The 18,359-nt window shown below is 47.1% G+C and overlaps 1 protein-coding gene across 1 annotated transcript in view; it reads left to right on the top strand.

Annotated features, from left to right (window-relative positions):
- The window catches only part of parvg (parvin, gamma), a 55,097-nt gene that overhangs the window by 11,435 nt on the left and 25,303 nt on the right, over positions 1-18,359 (top strand). The window contains exons 5-6 of the mRNA XM_038781154.1: positions 882-1,025; positions 7,908-8,023. Coding sequence (XP_038637082.1) covers positions 882-1,025; positions 7,908-8,023 — 260 coding nt within the window. The remainder of the gene's footprint in view (positions 1-881; positions 1,026-7,907; positions 8,024-18,359) is intronic.

Genomic DNA, 18,359 nt, shown 5'->3' with positions numbered 1-18,359 from the left:
GATCAACCTGTATTTTTAACAGCTAACCAAATACATGCCAAACTGTTTGAAAATAATCTTTCAAGGTCAATATACTGACCATAGATGGCTGCCACAGGCCATTTGATGCCTGGTAGCATAAATTGATCACTTTTGTGAAATTTTCTTATGGATTGAGGGCATCAAGGTCCACTTCAAAAAGGATAAGGTCATGCGATGAGTGACCATTTTGCAATCTCTTTAATGCAGCTACTAAATTCAGAAGTGGAGATAAGCCGTATCTCTCAGTCCAAAATTCCAGCATAGAGATAGTGAATTTCCATTGAGAAGAGCTTTAGGAGAAAACAAATTAAACCTGGAAAAGGAGGATTATGGGTGAAAAAATGAAACTGCCTCCAACAAGTGCAGTTACACCCAGTTCAACCAAGCCCCTGGAATTTAAATGAACCTGAAAATCCGCAGCCACAGTGTCCAGAAAAGAACTCATAAGCTGCAAACTCTCGTTTCACTTTTCAGTATTGAACTTTTAATTTGGATAAGAAAAAAAAACTACCTCTAGTATAACATGTTTGAAAAAGTTCGAGAAGCGCGGGATTGCCTTTTTTAATATTTTGCAATTTTTACCAGGGCGGGTTTTAACTCAATAAAAACAGACCCCTTTTGTTTAAAAGGTGAAGAAAGTCTGTCAAACCTGTTTCTTTGCAATCAGTACATAAATAGTTAAACACAAATATTGAGAAAAGTCTTTCATCCTTCTAAACTCACAGACCTGGAAAGGGAAATTGGTGGGGGGAGGGGAGGGTCAATTTTACCCCTCCTCATGTGGTTGTAAAAATGTGCACAAGAGGTGACTTCTGACTGTTTCAATCAAAGCTTTTATTATTCTCTTCTTTTTCCATTAGTACATTTAGGAAATGTCAAGCTTGATGTGGAGGAAATTGCATTGTCTGCCAATGCACAGATACAGAAATTGACTGTTGTCTTGGATACAGTAAACCAACTTCTACAAATTACAGAGGGTGACAATCTGAACTGGAATACCAAATGTAAGTACCCTATAGAATACAGATGGGCATCAATTACAGATTGGAAAGTCTCTGTGTCATTGTCAATTTTAACATGATATAGTATGTTGAATGACAATAGAGGCAAAATAAACCCTTACCTTATTCGATTAGCTGGTTCTTGGCTCAATGCAGGGGAAACATTACAGGGTTGGTTGGGTCACGAGAGAGGACAGTTAAAGAATGCAAATCTGATGGCTGGTGAGTGGAGGATTGACAAGGAATAGAGTTGGAAGAGTAGGTGACGAGCTAGATTAGTTGGACGTTGCATGGTACACACTGGAGGCAGTGGACCAAGGATGATGGGCAACGTTGACAGAAGGAGTAGAGGACAAAATGAGAGTGGATAGCTGATACGACATTGGCGACACTGCCATTTGGTGAACTTTAATCTCTGTGTTGTAGCTGGGGGGGGGGGGGGGGGGGGTGAGTCTGGTGGCACTGTTGTAAGTTTTGAATAGATCTGTACGATCATTGAATTCAGTGTTTTGTGAATGAGCCCTCCATGTGCGTTTCAGCATCTCTTTGTCTAACTGTGTCTGCATCTCCCCTGCATGATGAAATCATTTTCACTTGTATTTCATATAGCTGGCAATAACTTAGGGAAGTGTTAAAACTGGCCACCCAGGGTTAAGCTTGATCATGGCTAGTTATTTTGTCTGAGGGTATAGCTCACACCACAATCGGGCATATATATTAGGTCACTTCAAATGCGCTGTTGCTACGATGCACTTCATGACATCTTGCAGCATACGGGTGTTCTATTCCATTTTCTCAGTTACACAATTTAAGTGCAGATGGTCAGGCTGTGATTTGTCATCATTCTTTACTGGAAGTGTCACGTGTATTTTGGCATCTCCTTCTCTATCCATTTGGGTGATTAAGGATTTCAAGTAATTGGTAACACATGCATGGCCCATCTATCAGGTGAGAAGGGGTAAACTTGCTCTCTTCTATTTAGCCTCAGTTGGTCACAAGAAAGGTTTAGGTTTCTTTTTCATGAGAATATGCCTTTTCCAAATCCAAATGTATTTAACTGCTTAAGATATAGGCAATAAGGAGCCAATCAATCAAGGTTAACTTCAGGTGAAGAAAGACTAAGGGGGCGATTCTCCGAATTCCGCACCGGGCCGGAGAATCGCCGCAAATGCGCCACGATGCCCCGACGGCAGTGCGCGATTCTCCGAGGTGCAGAGAATCGCCGCCATTTGCGCCGGCGCGTTTGACGCGGCGCCGACCACGGACCACTGGAATTGGCAGAGCCGCCGATTCTCCAGCCCAGATGGGCCGAATGGCCACGTGGATACGACAGAGTCCTGTCGGCGCCGTTCACCCCTGGTCACTGCCGGCGGGAACTCTGCACGAAGGGTCGGGGGGTGACCTGTGGGGGGGAGGTGCGGGGGGAGGGGGTTCCGTCCCCGGGGGAGCCTCCAATGGGGTCTGGCCCGCAATCATGGCCCACCGATCGGCAAGCCGGCATCTCCCCCCTCCCAGGCCTACTTTCATGTGCGGCGCTGAAGAGGTCCCCTGCGCATGCCAGTTGCCCAACTGCGCAAGCACGGGTTGGCGCGGCACCCATTTGCCGCTGGGAAAAGAGGCTAGAGCGGCGTGAACCGCTCCAGCGCTGTTCAGGTCAGAATCGGTTGTCCCCGTGCCCATTTCGCACCGTCGTGAAACGAGACGGCATTCACGACGTCGCGAACACTTAGGTTCAAAATGGGAGAATCGCCCCCTAAATTTGTCAAACACTAAACCAGAGGGAAAGAAATAATAAAAATGCAGCATCATGCACAGATGGGTTTCTGAAAAAAGTTAGAATAATATTTGATTAAGTGTCTTTCAATTGTCCGTGGAGTGTAGATTTCTAAATGTTGCAGCAAATTTGGATTAGCTGGTTTCATGGGTGCAATCAGATGTAGAGGATGTTGGAATTATTATGAGATTCCGGTTTGCTGGTGAATTTCAAGTAAACCTGAACTTCCGAACTGGGTAATGCACTTGTTCCAAAGAGAGGGAGAGAACTCAGCTTTCAATCTGTTTCCACTTCTGAAACCTTCCTTGCAATCTTTCCACAGTGGCTGCAGTTGGCTTGAAATACTTCATGCATACTGTGTTTCTAAGGGGCTTTGGGTGGTTCTGTCTGTGGCAACCATTGTTTCAATATCCAGAATTTTCCATTTTAATATCTCTTCTAAGGTCACGGGCAATTTAGCATGGCCAATCCACCTAACCTGCACATCTTTAGACTGTGGGAGGAGACCGGAGCACCCGGAGGGAACCCACGCACACACGGGGAGGACGTGCAGACTCCACACAGACAGTGACCCAAGCCGGGAATCGAACCTGGGACCGTGGAGCTGTGAAACAATTGTGCTAACCATTATGCTACCGTGCTGTATAATTGTAGTATACAAGGGTCTGGCATATTTAGGATTAATGTGGGACTGAGCACAGTACCGCCCACAGTGATGTAGGAGAATGCATACCCTGCACCATTTGAGTCAGAATCATATGTGCAAGTAAGCATGGTGAGAGAGAGCTCCTAGCTTGAACCTTATGTGTATGCATGTGCATTGTTCTTGTCGTTAATAAATACTTACAATTAACCTACTAAAAACTACGAGGACTTTGATATCTAATGAAGTGTCCAACACCCTCCAACATGATGGCAGCGAATGGAAAAACCAAAAGCCTCTCAAAAATGTAGAGAAAAACTAAAAACAGCAAGACTAAAGAAAAATTTGAAGATGACTTCTGATCTAAAGAAAACCTTGAGAAGCAGAAGCCCAGAGGAAACTCACCAGGGAAAAGCTCCAAAGAAAGGCTTGGAAGCGATAGGCAGAACATTTCAATTCCTTTCTGCAACAGAAGACTCAATTGGATTTTTTGGAGGTCTAGCTTCCATTAGCAGAGTGCAAAGTCAGCAGACCTAACAGGGGTGAACTAAAACTTTTCAGTTGAAGGATACAGCAAGTCCTAAGAAACTTTAAAATAGTTCAGTGTTTAGAAGTTGCCGTTTAAAAACTGTCGGGTAAACCAGATTCCTGAGTTGACGCCTGAGCACGGGGTATTAGAGTTCGAAAAGAAAACAATAATTAATGAATTTGGAAGACGCATGACTATAGAACCAGCTTTAACGATCAGCAAACGCCAGGATTCGACGCTTTCCTGACCCTAAAGCATAGCAATGAAACGGCGAAGTCTGCATCCAATCAATCCGAGCAGGCAAAGTTTAAAATATTTTCAAGGCACCATTGCAACAGGAGCCCACCAAAACCAGCAGACATGGATGAACCTTTTGTCTTCAAATGAATGATGATGCCAATTTGAATTGAAGGACATTCTTAAAGCTGAACTTACACTTCGATTGTTTTTTAACCATGGACCATAAATCCACTCTTCCAGATCAGTTTGGACTGCGCCCAAAACCCAGATCAATCACATAACTGGGCACTTTTGAGAAAAAGATTCCTTAGGTAAATTATTGTTCAAGGCTTTGGTAAAAAGACAAAAGGTTAACACACTGCTTTACTTGGTAGGCCTGACAGCAAACAGCATTACTGCTAGACAAGGAATCAATGGATCATCTGTTAAATTTGAAGAAGTACTAAAAATATTCCATGTTTATTTTAATCTAAGAAGTAGCAAAATCCTCGAAGGGGCTAAACTTAATAAACGTGTCCAGCAGTAAGGCCAATCTGTCAATTCACTCATTAACTATCCATATGTCTGAAGGCTGTTAGTACAGAGACCTAAAATATGAATTTATCAGAGATAGAATAGTTGTAGTCGTTGGTGACACAGACTCAGACATGCTGCAATTGAAGGACGATCTAATCCTTGAGAATGCTACACAGATTGTGAACTGTTGTGTGCAGTACAGGTCCATTTTGAGAAAGTAAACCGCGGTACAAAGGAAACTTCACAATCCGCTTAGTTAAATAGCACCGAAACAGGGACACTCCATGCCAAGGGAGGCTATAGCCTAACCGACCAGCAGAGTGACCATGCTAATGCGCTCCCCACAGGGTTGTTGTGGTGTAGTAGTATTGCTGGACTCGGAATACGGAAGCCCAGGGTGACCATGGATTTGAATCCCACCATGGCAGATTGTGAAATTTGAAATTAATAAAAATCTAGAATTTAAGAAGTCTAATGATGGCCATGGAACTTTGTCAATTATTGTAAAAGCCCATCTGGTTGAATAATATCCATTAAGGAAGGAAATTTGTCATCCTTACCTGATCTGGCCAATATGTGAGCCCAGATCCACTGCAATGTGGTTGACTCAGAGATGTACAATAAGTGATGCCCACATAAGTGAATTTTTAAGAAAGTACTGCAATTTCAGTCCAATGCTTTCAATGTAACAGAATTGGACAGAGAACCATGTTTTTTAAAAATATAAATTTAGAGTGCCAATTCAATTTTTCCAATTAAGGGGCAATTTAGCGTGTCCAATCCACCTACCCTGCACATCTTTTTTGGCGAAACCCACGCAAACACGGGGAGAATGTATAAACTCCACACGGACAGTGACCCAGAGCCGGGATCGAACCTGGGACCTCGGTGCCGTGAGGCGGCAGAGCTAACAACTGTGCCACCGTGCTTCCCCAGAGAACCATGGTTGATGACCCAACAGCTGATACCTTGACACGCCCATACAGAGCAGGAAACATAAAGCTCCTGGTGAAAGGTGACACCTGAGGCACCAGGATAAAATAACCTGAGAGACCGCTTCTGGTCCACAACCTCCAAGCTACAAAGTCTGTGTCACAATTAACCTTCTACAAAAAGTTGACTAGGTCATCCAACAAGGCATGGCTTCAAGCATCGACATGAATTCCTGAATCTCTTTACAGGACTGGGGCAACTGAAAAATGTATACAAGATCACACAAGGGAGGATGCTAAATCCATGTGCCTATTCCCACCACAAAAGATTCCCCACCCACTCTTGAAACAAGTACAGCAGCAGCTGGATGAGATGACAAATGTGGGAATCATCTCCCCAGTCACACCACCGACGGCATAGTGCTCTGGGATGGTCCCAGTCCTATAACCATATAGACCTCCCCAAATTTGCATCAACCTGATACAGCTTAGCTTGGCCATTGTCAGAGACGTTCATTCCATATCGTCATCTGATGAAAGCCTGACTTGAAAAGCATGGTATTTTCAAAACTGGATGCAAACAATGAGGAGTCCTATTCCTAATTACAATTATTATCCCCTTCAGTAGATTCAGCTGGATTATATGCATGTAGGAAATATTCCAATGCATGAGGATGGTTCACGGTGCATCATTAAAGCTTGGAACTGTGTCAATGTTTAGGTCTCTTAATGTATCTTTTCAACACCATACGGACCCTGGGTCTGAGTCATCCCATCTGCCTTGTTACATCACTGTGGGTAGTATTGTACTTAGTCCCACATTAATCCTATATGTGCCAGACCCTTGTACTACACAAATCAGCAATGTGTGGCAGCAAAAGTTGATTCCAATTATTGATAACGGACTATTGCTGAGAAAATTGTGACCACGGGAACGAAGGTTAATACGTGTAGAAAAAGTGAGTGTCATGAAAGCCTTTCAATGTATTTCAGACAGATAAATATTTGGGCCAATACACAAATTCATTTTCACAATGCTTTCATAGGAATGAAATTAATGTCGGAAAAATAACTGGGTCAGCATTCTGATAGGTAAGCAATCCATAGAACCCCTACAGTGCAGAAAGAGGCCTTTCAGCCCATCGAGTGACCTTCTGAAAGAACACCCTACCTAGGCCCACTCCACTACCCTATCCCTGTAACACTGTAACCCCATCTAACCTTTGGACAAAAAGGTGCAATTTAGCATGGCCAATCCACCTAACCTGCACATCTTTGGACTGTGGGAGGAAACTGGAGCATCTGGAGGAAACCCACACAGGCACGGGGAGAAAGTGCGAACTCCACACAGACAGTCATCAAGGCCAGAATCAAACCCGGGTGCCTGGTGCTGTGAAGCAGCAGTGCAAAACACTGTGCTGCTCATGCAACAGGCCCGAGTAGCAAGGCTACTAGTTGGTATTCAGAAACTGGGAACCAAGGTGAGGAAGTCAATCAGAAGTAAGTAATTAGATTGGAATATTGATTTTCCTCTGTTGGATTGACAAATGTATGGCAGAAATGTTTACACTATTTGTTTTTGTGTGCATGTAATTGGACCTGTGTGTGTATTTATGTATATATAATTTCTTTCCTGAAGTAACTGGTGTTGGGTGACATTTGACAACCAAATTTCGTAGAGGAGTTCCTCCTTCTGTCATGATGCTATCCGTCTATTACTGATTGACTTTTTGTTCAGATCCAAAATCTCAGCCAGTGCTTTGTTTGATGGCCTTTCCCAGGAAAGTTGTAACACATCTGGCTCACTGAATAATGGGATGGCATTCTACAAATATTGAGTTTCTGATCTTAATTATGCTGCCGTGTGTAGCGGTGAAGTGGAAAACAAGTACTTCTCTGCAGGCGAGGAAGCTTAAACAACCTATTGGATCAGTAGTCACATTCTAATAGGACACTTTGACCTGTAAATGGCATTCCCTGGAGTTGTTTCCATAAATAGCAAAAAAGAATGGGAATGCCACTAATTCTCAATCAGTCAACATGCACCAATGGACAAGTCATGGGTGGAGGCTAGGGGCACATATTAAGGGAAAATCAAATGCAAGTATTTCTTCACACCTCACTCAACTACAAACCTTCAGAGGTGGAGAATACTGATTTGAAAATCATGTTTGCAAGTGTGAACGTACTGTATCTCAAGCCAAAGCAATTGTTATGTCCATTTTCAGCTCTTGTTTCTTTTGACTTTCAGTAATCCACAAAAAGGACCTGATCTCTACTTTACATCTCTTGGTTGCTATTGCGAAACACTTCCAACCTGACATTCCTATTCCAAAAAATGTCTGCGTGGAAACTTTAACCCTTGAGGTAACTATGAAAACCAAAGAAGGAGCGGTTTACTTATTCTGATTTGATTTCAAGCTCATTCCAAGAATAATTATTTTGCAGGGTTGGTGCAGGCAGGAATCTGTACACTCAGATTATAGGTCTTGAGAAAAATCAATGCCTCACTATGCACAATGAATGATGAATACTTCCCCAGCTTCAGTCCTGCCATGTCTGGCTTCCTGTGCACTTTTTGCATTGTATGTGAAGCTGTCAAATCCTTTACTTTCTCTTCAATCACTGGTTTCTTAACTAAAAGGTGTCATAATAGCCACTCATGTATATAATGAGATGCAGACAGGCAGTGATTGACACATAGGATGACCAATGAACACACAACACAGAGCAACCAATCACAAGACAGGACAAAGCCCACAGGGCATTAAGGCTCCCGCTCTTTCAGGACCCAGATACTGAGACAGTCAGAGTGCACAAGTTAGTGGGCACTATTGCCATGTGGTAGCTAGTAAGTCTGGTCAAACCAGTAAGAGGTCATCAGTAGGATTAGTAGAGTGTCAACCCACAGCTGAACATGTACAGCAGTTCATAGTTAAATAAAACAGTGTTGGATCATCTCCGGTGTCAGACGTTTGTTTCTAGCTTCCTTGCATCCAGTTGCAGTCGACGTCGAACCAACCTGCCTAACATATCATGGTACCAGAGTGCTATTAATCCTGCCGAACCTACCTCGAGTGAATCTGCAACGACCAGCAAGCGGCCATCCATCGAAATGGGAAATATCCAGCCTCCTCCGCAGCTCCGCATCTCCAGCAACCTCGCTGCCAATTGGAAAATCTTCAAGCAAAAGTTCCTCCTGTGTTTCGAGGCCTCCGACCTCGAGGCAGCATCGGATGCAAGGAAGATTGCGCTATTTCTCTCGACCGCGGCGGATCACGCCATCCATATCTACAACTCGCTTACGTTTGCCGATGGCGAAGACAAGGTGAAGTTCAAAACAGTCCTGCTAAAATTCGATGGCCACTGCGACATTGAAGTGAATGAGAGCTTTGAACGGTACATCTTCCAACAGAGGCTTCAGGGTAAGGATGAACCTTTTCAGTCCTTCCTGACCCAGCTCTGCATCCTGGCGCAGTCATGTAATTATAACTCGACGGCTGATTCCATGATCTGGGATCAGATCATTTTCGGGGTCCACTCCGATTCCCTGCGGCAGCAGCTCCTCAAAATCAAACAGCTAACCCTCTCCGTCGCTATTGAGACGTGCGTAGTCCATGAGCATGCCAAGAATCGTTACTCCCACATCAGGGTGGCAGAAACTGCAAAACTGGCCTCCCAGGAGGCAGAACGGTTGTAGGCCATTGAAAAAATGCAAGGCCTGAGTATTGAGGAGAGTGGCCGTTTTGCACGCTTTTCCCGGGTCCCTACGCATGAGCGCCACAACCGGGTGGACGACGAGGCCGAAAACCCTAATGCGCAGGCGTGTACGTCGGCCGACCGCACTGCGCATGCGAGTTGGCGCACGGAACGTGCTGACGTCAGCGTTATGATGTGTCCGAATTGTGGCTCCACTCATTTAAAGCGGCAATGTCCAGCCAAAGGACGGCGATGCCTACACTGTGGGAAGCCTGGGCATTAGGCGGCCTGCTGCAGGTCCACTCCACCGATCATCTGGTCCACAACGCCCGAGGATCACATTGCCCGCCTGAGACAGGTCTTTCAGCGGATTCATGAAAATGGCCTCCAGCTCAACAGGGCCAAATGCTCATTTGGTCAACCTGCTATCAAGTTCCTGGGTGACCACATTTCACAGCAGGGTGTGCAACCTGACGCTGACAAGGTGTTGCCGATCAACGCCATGAAGACCCCGGAGGACAAGAGGGCGGTCCTCCGCTTCCTCGGGATGGTAAATTTTCTTGGGAAATTAATTCCCACTCTGGCAGCCCACACCACGGCCCTCCGGCATCTCGTAAAGAAGTCAACAGTGGCTGCCCACCCATGAAAAGGAGTGGCTCGAGCTAAAGGCGAAGCTCACCACAGCCCCAGTACTGGCGTTCTTTGGCCCAACCAAGGACACTAAGATATTTACTGACGCTAGCCAGGACGGCATTGGGGCGGTGCTCCTCGAGCGAGAAGACTCCTCGTCCTGGGCTCCAGTGGCATATGCCTCCAGGGCCATGACACCGACTGAGCAACGGTATGCCCAGATCGAGAAGGAGTGCTTGGGTCTCCTGACAGGAATAGTCACGTTTCATGACTACGTATACGGCCTGCCGAAGTTCACGGTGGAAACAGACCACAGGCCTCTAGTCCACATAATCCAGAAGGATTTAAATGACATGACACCTCGGCTACAGCGAATTCTTTTTCGTCTCCACCGATATGACTTCGAACTCGTCTACACACCGGCAAAGGAGCTGATCATCGCGGATGCCCTATCCCGGTCCATCACCACGCTGTGTGAACAGGGCGACTTCATCTGCCACATAGAGGCACAGGTGCAGTTGTACGCCAGCAACCTACCAGCCACTGATGAATGTGTGATCCAAATACATGAAGAAACTGCCAAGGATCCTGTACTGCAGCGCGTGATGCAACACCTCGTCCATGGCTGGCAAAAGGGGCAATGTCCCCAGTTCTTTAACGTTAAGGACGAGTTAACGGTCATTGAGGTAATCCTTCTTAAACTTGATAGGAGCGATGGTGCACGGACAGATCCATGAGGGTCACCTTGGGGTCGAAAAATGTTGACGCAGAACTCGGGAGGCGGTTTATTGGCCGGGCATCAACCAGGACATTGCCGACACGGTCCTCAACTGCACCACCTACCAGAAGTTTCAACCGGCTCAGCCCAAAGAAGCACTGCAACAGCACGAGCTTGTGACCTCTCCGTGGTCTAAAGAGTGGGTAGACCTCTTTCACACCAATGGGTGAAATAGGTCCGTCATCAAAGCCTGCAATGAGACGTTTGCCAGGCACGGGATACCACTCACAGTAATGAGTGACAATGGTCCATGTTTCTACTGCCAGTAGTGGTCCGGTTTTGCACGATTCTACAATTTCAGACACATCACCTCCAGTCCCCACTACCGCAATCAAACGGGAAGGCCGAGAAAGGGGTCCATATCGTCAAGCGGTTGTTGTGCAAGGCTGCAGACTCAGCCTCCGATTTCAACCTGGCGCTATTGGCATACAGGGCAACCCCTCTGTCGACTGGTTTGTCTCCGGCGCAGTTGCTCATGAACCTCACGGTGCTGCAAAAAGTGCATCGGTCCAGGGACCAGCAGAAGATCATGTATGATGCTCATGCCACGGATCTGCCTGCGCTGGCTCCAGCAGATGTTGTTCGCGTCCAGTTGCCTGAGGGAGGTTGGTCGGCCCCAGCTGTTGTTGTCAGGAAGGCCGCCCCAAGGTCTTTCATTGTTCAAATGGCTGACGGCTCCATTCTCCGGTGCAACAGGAGGGCGTTACAGAGAGTTCCCCGCCCACCGCATTGCTCCGCCGGCTATCATGCCTCCTCTGGACATCTCCTGCCATGAGGCCACCGATATGCTAGCGATCCCGCCTGTCCATGACACCGCCACAATGCCAACAATCTGCCTGTCCAAGTGCCGGCATCTCCTGCTCCACCTCTGCGGCGATCGACCAGAATTCATCGCCCGCCTCAAAGACTAAATCTATAGACTTTACTTTTGTAAATTTTGTTCAGTTTGCTCTGTATCTGCACGATAGACACCTTCCCATGTATATATGTTTGTTAACTCACCACTTGTACATAGTCAGGCATGTTCCATAACTTATTTTTTTTAAAAAGGGGAGATGTCATAATATCCACTTATGTATATAATGAGATGCAGACAGGCAGTGATTGACACACAGGATGACTAATGAACACACAACACAGAACAACCAATCACTGGACAGGATCCACCACTATAAAGCCCACAGGGCATTAAGACTCCCGCTCTTTCGGGACCCAGATACTGAGACAGTTAGAGTGCACAGGTTAGTGGGCACTATTGCCATGTGGTAGCTAGTAGGTCTGGTCGAGCCAGTAAGAGGTCGTCAGTAGGATTAGTAGAGTGTCAACCCACAGCTGAACATGTACAGCAGTTCATAGTTAAATAAAACAGTGTTGGATCATCTCCGGTGTTAGACGTTTGTTTCTGGCTTCCCTGCATCCAGTTGCAGTCGATTCCTGTACAGTACCCATGTACATCTGTGGCAATGGAATTATTTTTCAACCGGGCTACTCCACACGTTAAAGGAGTGATGCATGTTTCATGGATGTATTTACGAACATGAATAGAACATGAAATGACTGGGCAGTAAAACACATGCCTTCCACATGACCACGTGTAATTCTATTAACATAAATTCTATCCAGCCTAATCATCTATTAATGAATGGTTTGCAAACTTTCTCTATGTCTTCCAAAGATGGGAAACAGCAGAATTCCTTGACCTGTCTTGTTATGAAATTTCCCAAAGTTTCAACATCCATTGAGTTCTGCATAGCAGATAGTCATCAAAAAAAAGGGAGCTTTCTAATTGAGCATTCACCCAGATACTTAAAGGGTTAGAGCGAGAAAATCCAGAACAACATTTCCAAGTATACTGAGGGAGCAAACCAAGAAAGTATTAATTTAGGGTGGGCGGTACGATAGCACAGTGGTTAGCACTGTTGCTTGACAGCGTCAGGGCTCCAGGTTTGATTCCCGGCTTGGATCACTGTCTGTGCAGAGTCTGCACGTTCTCCCTGTGCCTTTGTGGGTTTTCTCCGAGTGCTCCTGTTTCCTCCCACAAGTCCCAAAAGACGTGCTTGTTCGGTAATTTGGACTTATTCTGAATTCTCCCTCAGTGTACCCGAACAGGCGCCGGAATGTGGTGACGAGGGGATTTTCACAACAACTTCATTACAGTGTTAATGTAAGCCTACTTATGACAATAACAAAAGATGATTATTATAGATTATAAAGGACCAAATAAAGTTCTCATTTACAGAGAGTGAACAATCACTAGATTTGGTTGTCAGGCAGGGTGGACAAAGCTAATACATAGCTAGATACTGTATTGGCCAAATGGCCCCTTATCAGAACTCATCATGTGAACTCCATCTGTTCTGTTAATCGCAATCACTTCAGTAGCTTGTATTTGTCGCAGGAAAATTGTCAATTGTAAAATGTGATTCACAAAAACACCAGTGAAATTCCTGTAAACCCGTGTAATTAAATCAAATTTTAATTTATTTCGCCACCATGAACCCTGGGCCCTAATTATAAACAGATGGAAACACTGGCTAAATTTAATGTACTGAATCAGAATTTAATTTATTGAATTACATTGAGCCAGTAGTCCTGCCTATAACTGAGTCAATTAAAACAATAATTGCCCATTGGCACATTAAACCCTCTGGTTTCCAGCTTGAAGACCACTTTTATACCAAGCTCCCCTGCACCCCATTGTGAAGTATTTGGGAAAAGATGGTTGAGATCTGTCATAAAAATATTTGATCTGCGGATAAGAAAGGGGGAGGGGGGGGGGGGGGGGGAGTGGGGTGGGGGGGGGGGGGGGGGGAACGAGACCCCCAGTAAGGATAGTTACGTGGAACGTGAGAGGGCTAGGAGGTCCGGTCAAGAGGTCAAGGGTGCATGCACAGCTTAAAAGTCTGAAAACCGATGTGGCAATGCTGCAGGAGACTCACTTGAGGGTGAAGGACCAGGTGAGACTTAAAAAGGGCTGGGTTAGCCAAGTGTTTCACTCTGGATTTGATGGAAGGGCTCGAGGGGTAGCGGTGTTGGTCAGCAAAAGGGTACGCTTCCAGATGGAGACGGTGGTGGCGGATCAGGGGAGTAGATATGTGATTGTGGCAGGGGTGCTGGACGGGAGATTAGTGGCGCTGGTAAGTGTATATGGTCCCAACTGGGACGATGCAGGATTTGTGAGGAAGGTGTTTGGAGCCATTCCTGACTTGGACACACACGAGCTGATTGTGGGGGGGGGAACTGGAACCTGGTGCACGAACCAAGGTTGGACAGATCACGGCCGCGCTCGCTGGTCCCATCAGGGGGGGCAAAGGCGCTAGCTGGGCTAATGGTGGAAATGGGAGGGGTGGACCCTTGGAGGTTCCTGCACCCAGAGGAACGGGAGTACTCGTTTTTCTCAGCAGTCCATAGGGTATACTCACGGATCGACTTCTTTGTGGTGGGAAAGGCTTTGCTGGCTGGAGTCAAGGGGTCGGAATACTCTGCAATTGCTGTCAGATCAGGCTCCACATTGGGTGGATATGGTGCTGGAGAAGGGGGTAGTGCAGAGGCCAGGGTAGAAACTGGATGTGGTGCTTTTGGGGGACCAAGTATTCTGTGAGAAAATTGAAACGGTAATTAAGGAATATGTAAGATTCAACTGTACGGATGAGGTGTCAATGGCAGTCGTCTGGGACGCTCTGAAGGCGGAGGTGAGGGGTGAGGTAATTTTGTTTAAGGCCAGGGTGGACAAAGAGGAGAGGTTGGAGCGGCAGAGGCTAATAGATGAGATGTTGGAGGCATATCGGAGTTATGCAGAGGATGGGGACCCAGCGATGCTGGGAAATAGGAAGGAACTACAGGCGAGCTTCGACCGACTACCTACCAGGAAGGCGGTGCCCCAACTGAGGCGAGCGAGGGGTGCAGTTTCTGAACATAGAGACAAGGCGGGGCATACTTTAGCAGGTCAGCTCCGGAGGGAGGCAGCGGCAAGGGAAATTCTTCAGGTAAGGGATAGGGCTGGGAAGTTGGTGGTGGCTCCGGAGCTGATTAACGAGGTTTTTGAGGAATTCTACGAGAGGTTGTACAGGTCAGAGCCACCCAGGGGAGCCGTGAGATGCTGGAATTTCTGGATGGGTTGGTGTACCCGAGGCTAGGGGAGGGGGGGGCAGGGCTACATTAAAAGGAGCAATACTGGAGCAGGAGATAAAAGACGCGATTGGGAGGATGCAGTCGGGGAAGGTGGCAGGGTCGGATGGGTTTCTGGTGGAATATTACAAAAATTTAAGGATAAGTTGGCACCCCTGATGGTAGGGATGTTTGAAGAGGCGATAGGGAAGGGAGTGCTGCCGCAAACCTTAGGGCAGGCATCGATTTCACTGTTGCTTAAAAAGGATAAGGAGTGTGAGTCGTATAGGCCCATTTCACTTCTTAATGTGGACGCAAAGGTATTGGCAAAGGTACTGGCGGGTAGGCTGGAGGGGTGCCTCCCGAAGATGATAGGAGAGGATCAGATGGGGTTCATGAAAGGGAGGCAGCTGTTTTTGAATATTAGGAGGGTCTTCAACGTTGTTATGGCACCGGAGGAAGGGAGGGAGACAGAGGTGGTGGTGGCACTGGACGCCGAGAAGGCGTTTGATCGGGTGGAATGGGGGTACCTGATGGCAGTACTGGAACGGTTTGGGATTGGACCAAGATTTGTGAACTGGGTAAAGTTATTATATAAGGAGCCGAAGGCGAGTGTCCGCACAAACAGCATCAGCTCGAGATACTTCTCTCTCCACCGTGGGACGAGGCAGGGATGTCCTATGTCCCCCCTGCTGTTTGCACTTGCGATTGAGCCGTTGGCCATCGCATTCAGAAGTTCAGGAGCATGGAAAGGAATATTGAGGGGGGGATAAAGCATAGGGTGTCCTTGTGTGCTGACGACTTGCTGCTGTATGTGTCGGAGCCGAGTGTGTCGATAGGAGGAATACTGGAGTTGCTGCAGGTATTTGGGTCTTTCTCTGGGTACAAGCTGAACTTGGACAAGAGTGAGTATTTTGTGGTGTCTCAACCAGGGGTGGGGGTGGGGGTAGGGATGGTGGGGCTGCCATTCCGTAGGGCAGGGACTCACTTTAGGTATTTGGGGGTGGAGGTTGCCTGGGAGTGGGGGTGGCTTCGCAGATACATCACTAGTTTGGTGGGGAGAGTGAAAGCCGATCTGGCAAGGTGGGATGGCCTCCCTCTGTCACTGACGGGTCGGGTACAGGCGGTTAAAATGAATGTGTTGCCGCTATTTCTGTTTATTTTTCAATGTCTACCGATTTTCCAGCCAAAGTCTTTTTTCAGGGAGATTGAGGAGAGGGTTACCTCGTTTATATGGGGAGGGAAGGTGGCCAGAGTGAGGAAGGTGCTGCTACAGAGGGGAAGGCAGGCAGGGGGTTTGGGTCTCCCGAACCTGATGTACTACTACTGGGCGGTGAATGTGGAGAAGGTGCGGAGCTGGGTCAGAGGGGTTGATTCCCTGTGGGTCAGAATGGAGGAGAGTTTGTGCAGGGGGTCGGGACTGAAGGCACTAGCAACAGCGCCGCTCCCGATAGCTCTGGGGAAATACTCAGCGAGTCCGGTAATAATAGCTTCATTGAAAATCTGGAGGCAGTTTCGCCAACACTTCAGGTTGGGGGCAGGGTTGAGGGAAATGCCGATCCAGGAGAATCACAGATTTGAGCCAGGGAGGTGGGACGGAAGCTTTAGGAAATGGGAAGAGAAGGGGATTAAGACTCTAAAAGATTTGTTTCCTCGGGGTCAATTTGCAGGATTGAGGGAGCTGGAAGCGAAGTATGGGCTGGAGCAGGGAGAAGTGTTTAGGTATATGCAGGTTCGGGACTTTGCCAGGAAGGAGATACAGAGCTTCCCGGAGTAACTGACCTCCACGTTGTTGGAGGAGGTGCTGGCGGCAAGGGGACTGGAGACGGGGACAGTGTCAGCGGTATACGGAGTTATGTTGGAAAAGGATAAGGCACAACTGGAGGGGATCAAAGCGAAGTGGGAGGAAGAATTGGGAGCGGTTATCGAGGAGGGAGTCTGGTGTGTGGTGCTCCGGAGAATGAATGCCTCCACCTCGTGTGCGAGGTTGGGGCTGATACAGCTGAAGGTGCTGTACAGAGCACACCTCACGAGGGCGAGGATGAGCCGATTCTTTGAAGGGGTAGAAGATGTGTGTGAACATTGCGGGGGGGGGGGGGGTAATCACGTTCATATGTTTTGGTCCTGTCCAAAGCTTGGGGAGTACTGGAAGGAGGTGTTTAGGGTAATTTCCAAGATGGTGCATGTGAAGCTCGACCCGGGCCCTCTGGAGGCCATATTCGGGGTGTCGGACCAGCCGGGGTTGGAAACGGGCGCGGAGGCAGATGTTGTAGCCTTCGCCTCGTTGATCGCCCGAAGGCGGATCCTGCTGGGATGGAGAGCGGCCTCTCCACCCTGTGCCCTGGCTTGGCAAGGGGACCTGTTGGAATACTTGACCATTGAGAAAGTTAAGTTCGAACTGAGGGGAAGCTCGGAGGGGTTCTACAAGTCATGGGCACTATTTATTATGCACTTTCAAGAACTGGATAACATCGAACATTAGTTGCGGGGGGAGGGGGGGGGGAAGGGTGGGTGGGGTGCGGGGGGAGAGGGGCTGTGTATGTTGAAGATGGCTAGGGGTAATCCCTGATTCCTTTTTTTTTCTTCTTTGTCATTTGTTTATGTTAACATGCGGGCTGATGCCTGGGCATGGTGGGAGGATGGGATCGTTCTTACTGTTATGGGGTTTGAGATAATTGTTGTTGGTTATTGATTGTTGTTGGGTGTAAATTCGGGAGAAAAATTGTGAAAATGGAGGAGAATAAAAATATATTAAAAAAAATATTTGATCTGCAAGCAGCCATTGATCTGTGGCATTTTAAAGCCATTTTGTTTTACTTCCTAGTAACTTTCTATTACTGACTATTTCTTGCGAAATGATAGTATCAATCAAGTTTTGATTACAATGCAAAATAGGCACATCAGAATGTGCGGAGCAGGAAATGACCAGCTGTGCATGTGGCTGGTTTCAACTTGCAAAATGTAAATTAAACAAGCGGGCAATATTGAGCAACTACCTCACCACAACCCAAATCCTAAGCAAAGGCAATTGCTTCACTTTTAAATTTACCAGTCTGGCAAATTAACAGGCTGCAAATGGCTTGCTACAGGGCCATCCCTTTAATAATAACCTTTATTAGTGTCACAAGTAGGCTTACATTAACACTGCAGTGAAGTTACTGTGAAAATGCCCTAGTCGCCACACCCTGTTCGGGTACACTGAGGGAGAATTTAGAATGCACCTAACAAGCACGTCTTTCGGGATTTGTGGGAGGAAACCGGAGCACCTGGCGGAAACCCACGCAGACACGGGGAGAATGCACAGACTCTGAACAGACAGTGACCCAAGCCGGGAATTGAACCCGGGTCTCTTGCGCTGTGAAGCAACAGTGCCAATCACTGTGCTGCCGTGCCGCTTTTACGAAAAATGTTTTGCTTTATCTTGCTGAACAGCAACTTCTGCTTATTCTCCGGAATAACAAAATGTTTTAAATACTCTACAGTGTGATG

Source organism: Scyliorhinus canicula, chromosome 20 (genome assembly GCF_902713615.1).
Source record: "Scyliorhinus canicula chromosome 20, sScyCan1.1, whole genome shotgun sequence".
In the NCBI taxonomy this organism is placed as follows: Eukaryota; Metazoa; Chordata; class Chondrichthyes; order Carcharhiniformes; family Scyliorhinidae; genus Scyliorhinus; species Scyliorhinus canicula.
Note: the sequence above shows the minus strand (reverse complement) of the source record. Positions and strands in the feature narration are given on the sequence as shown.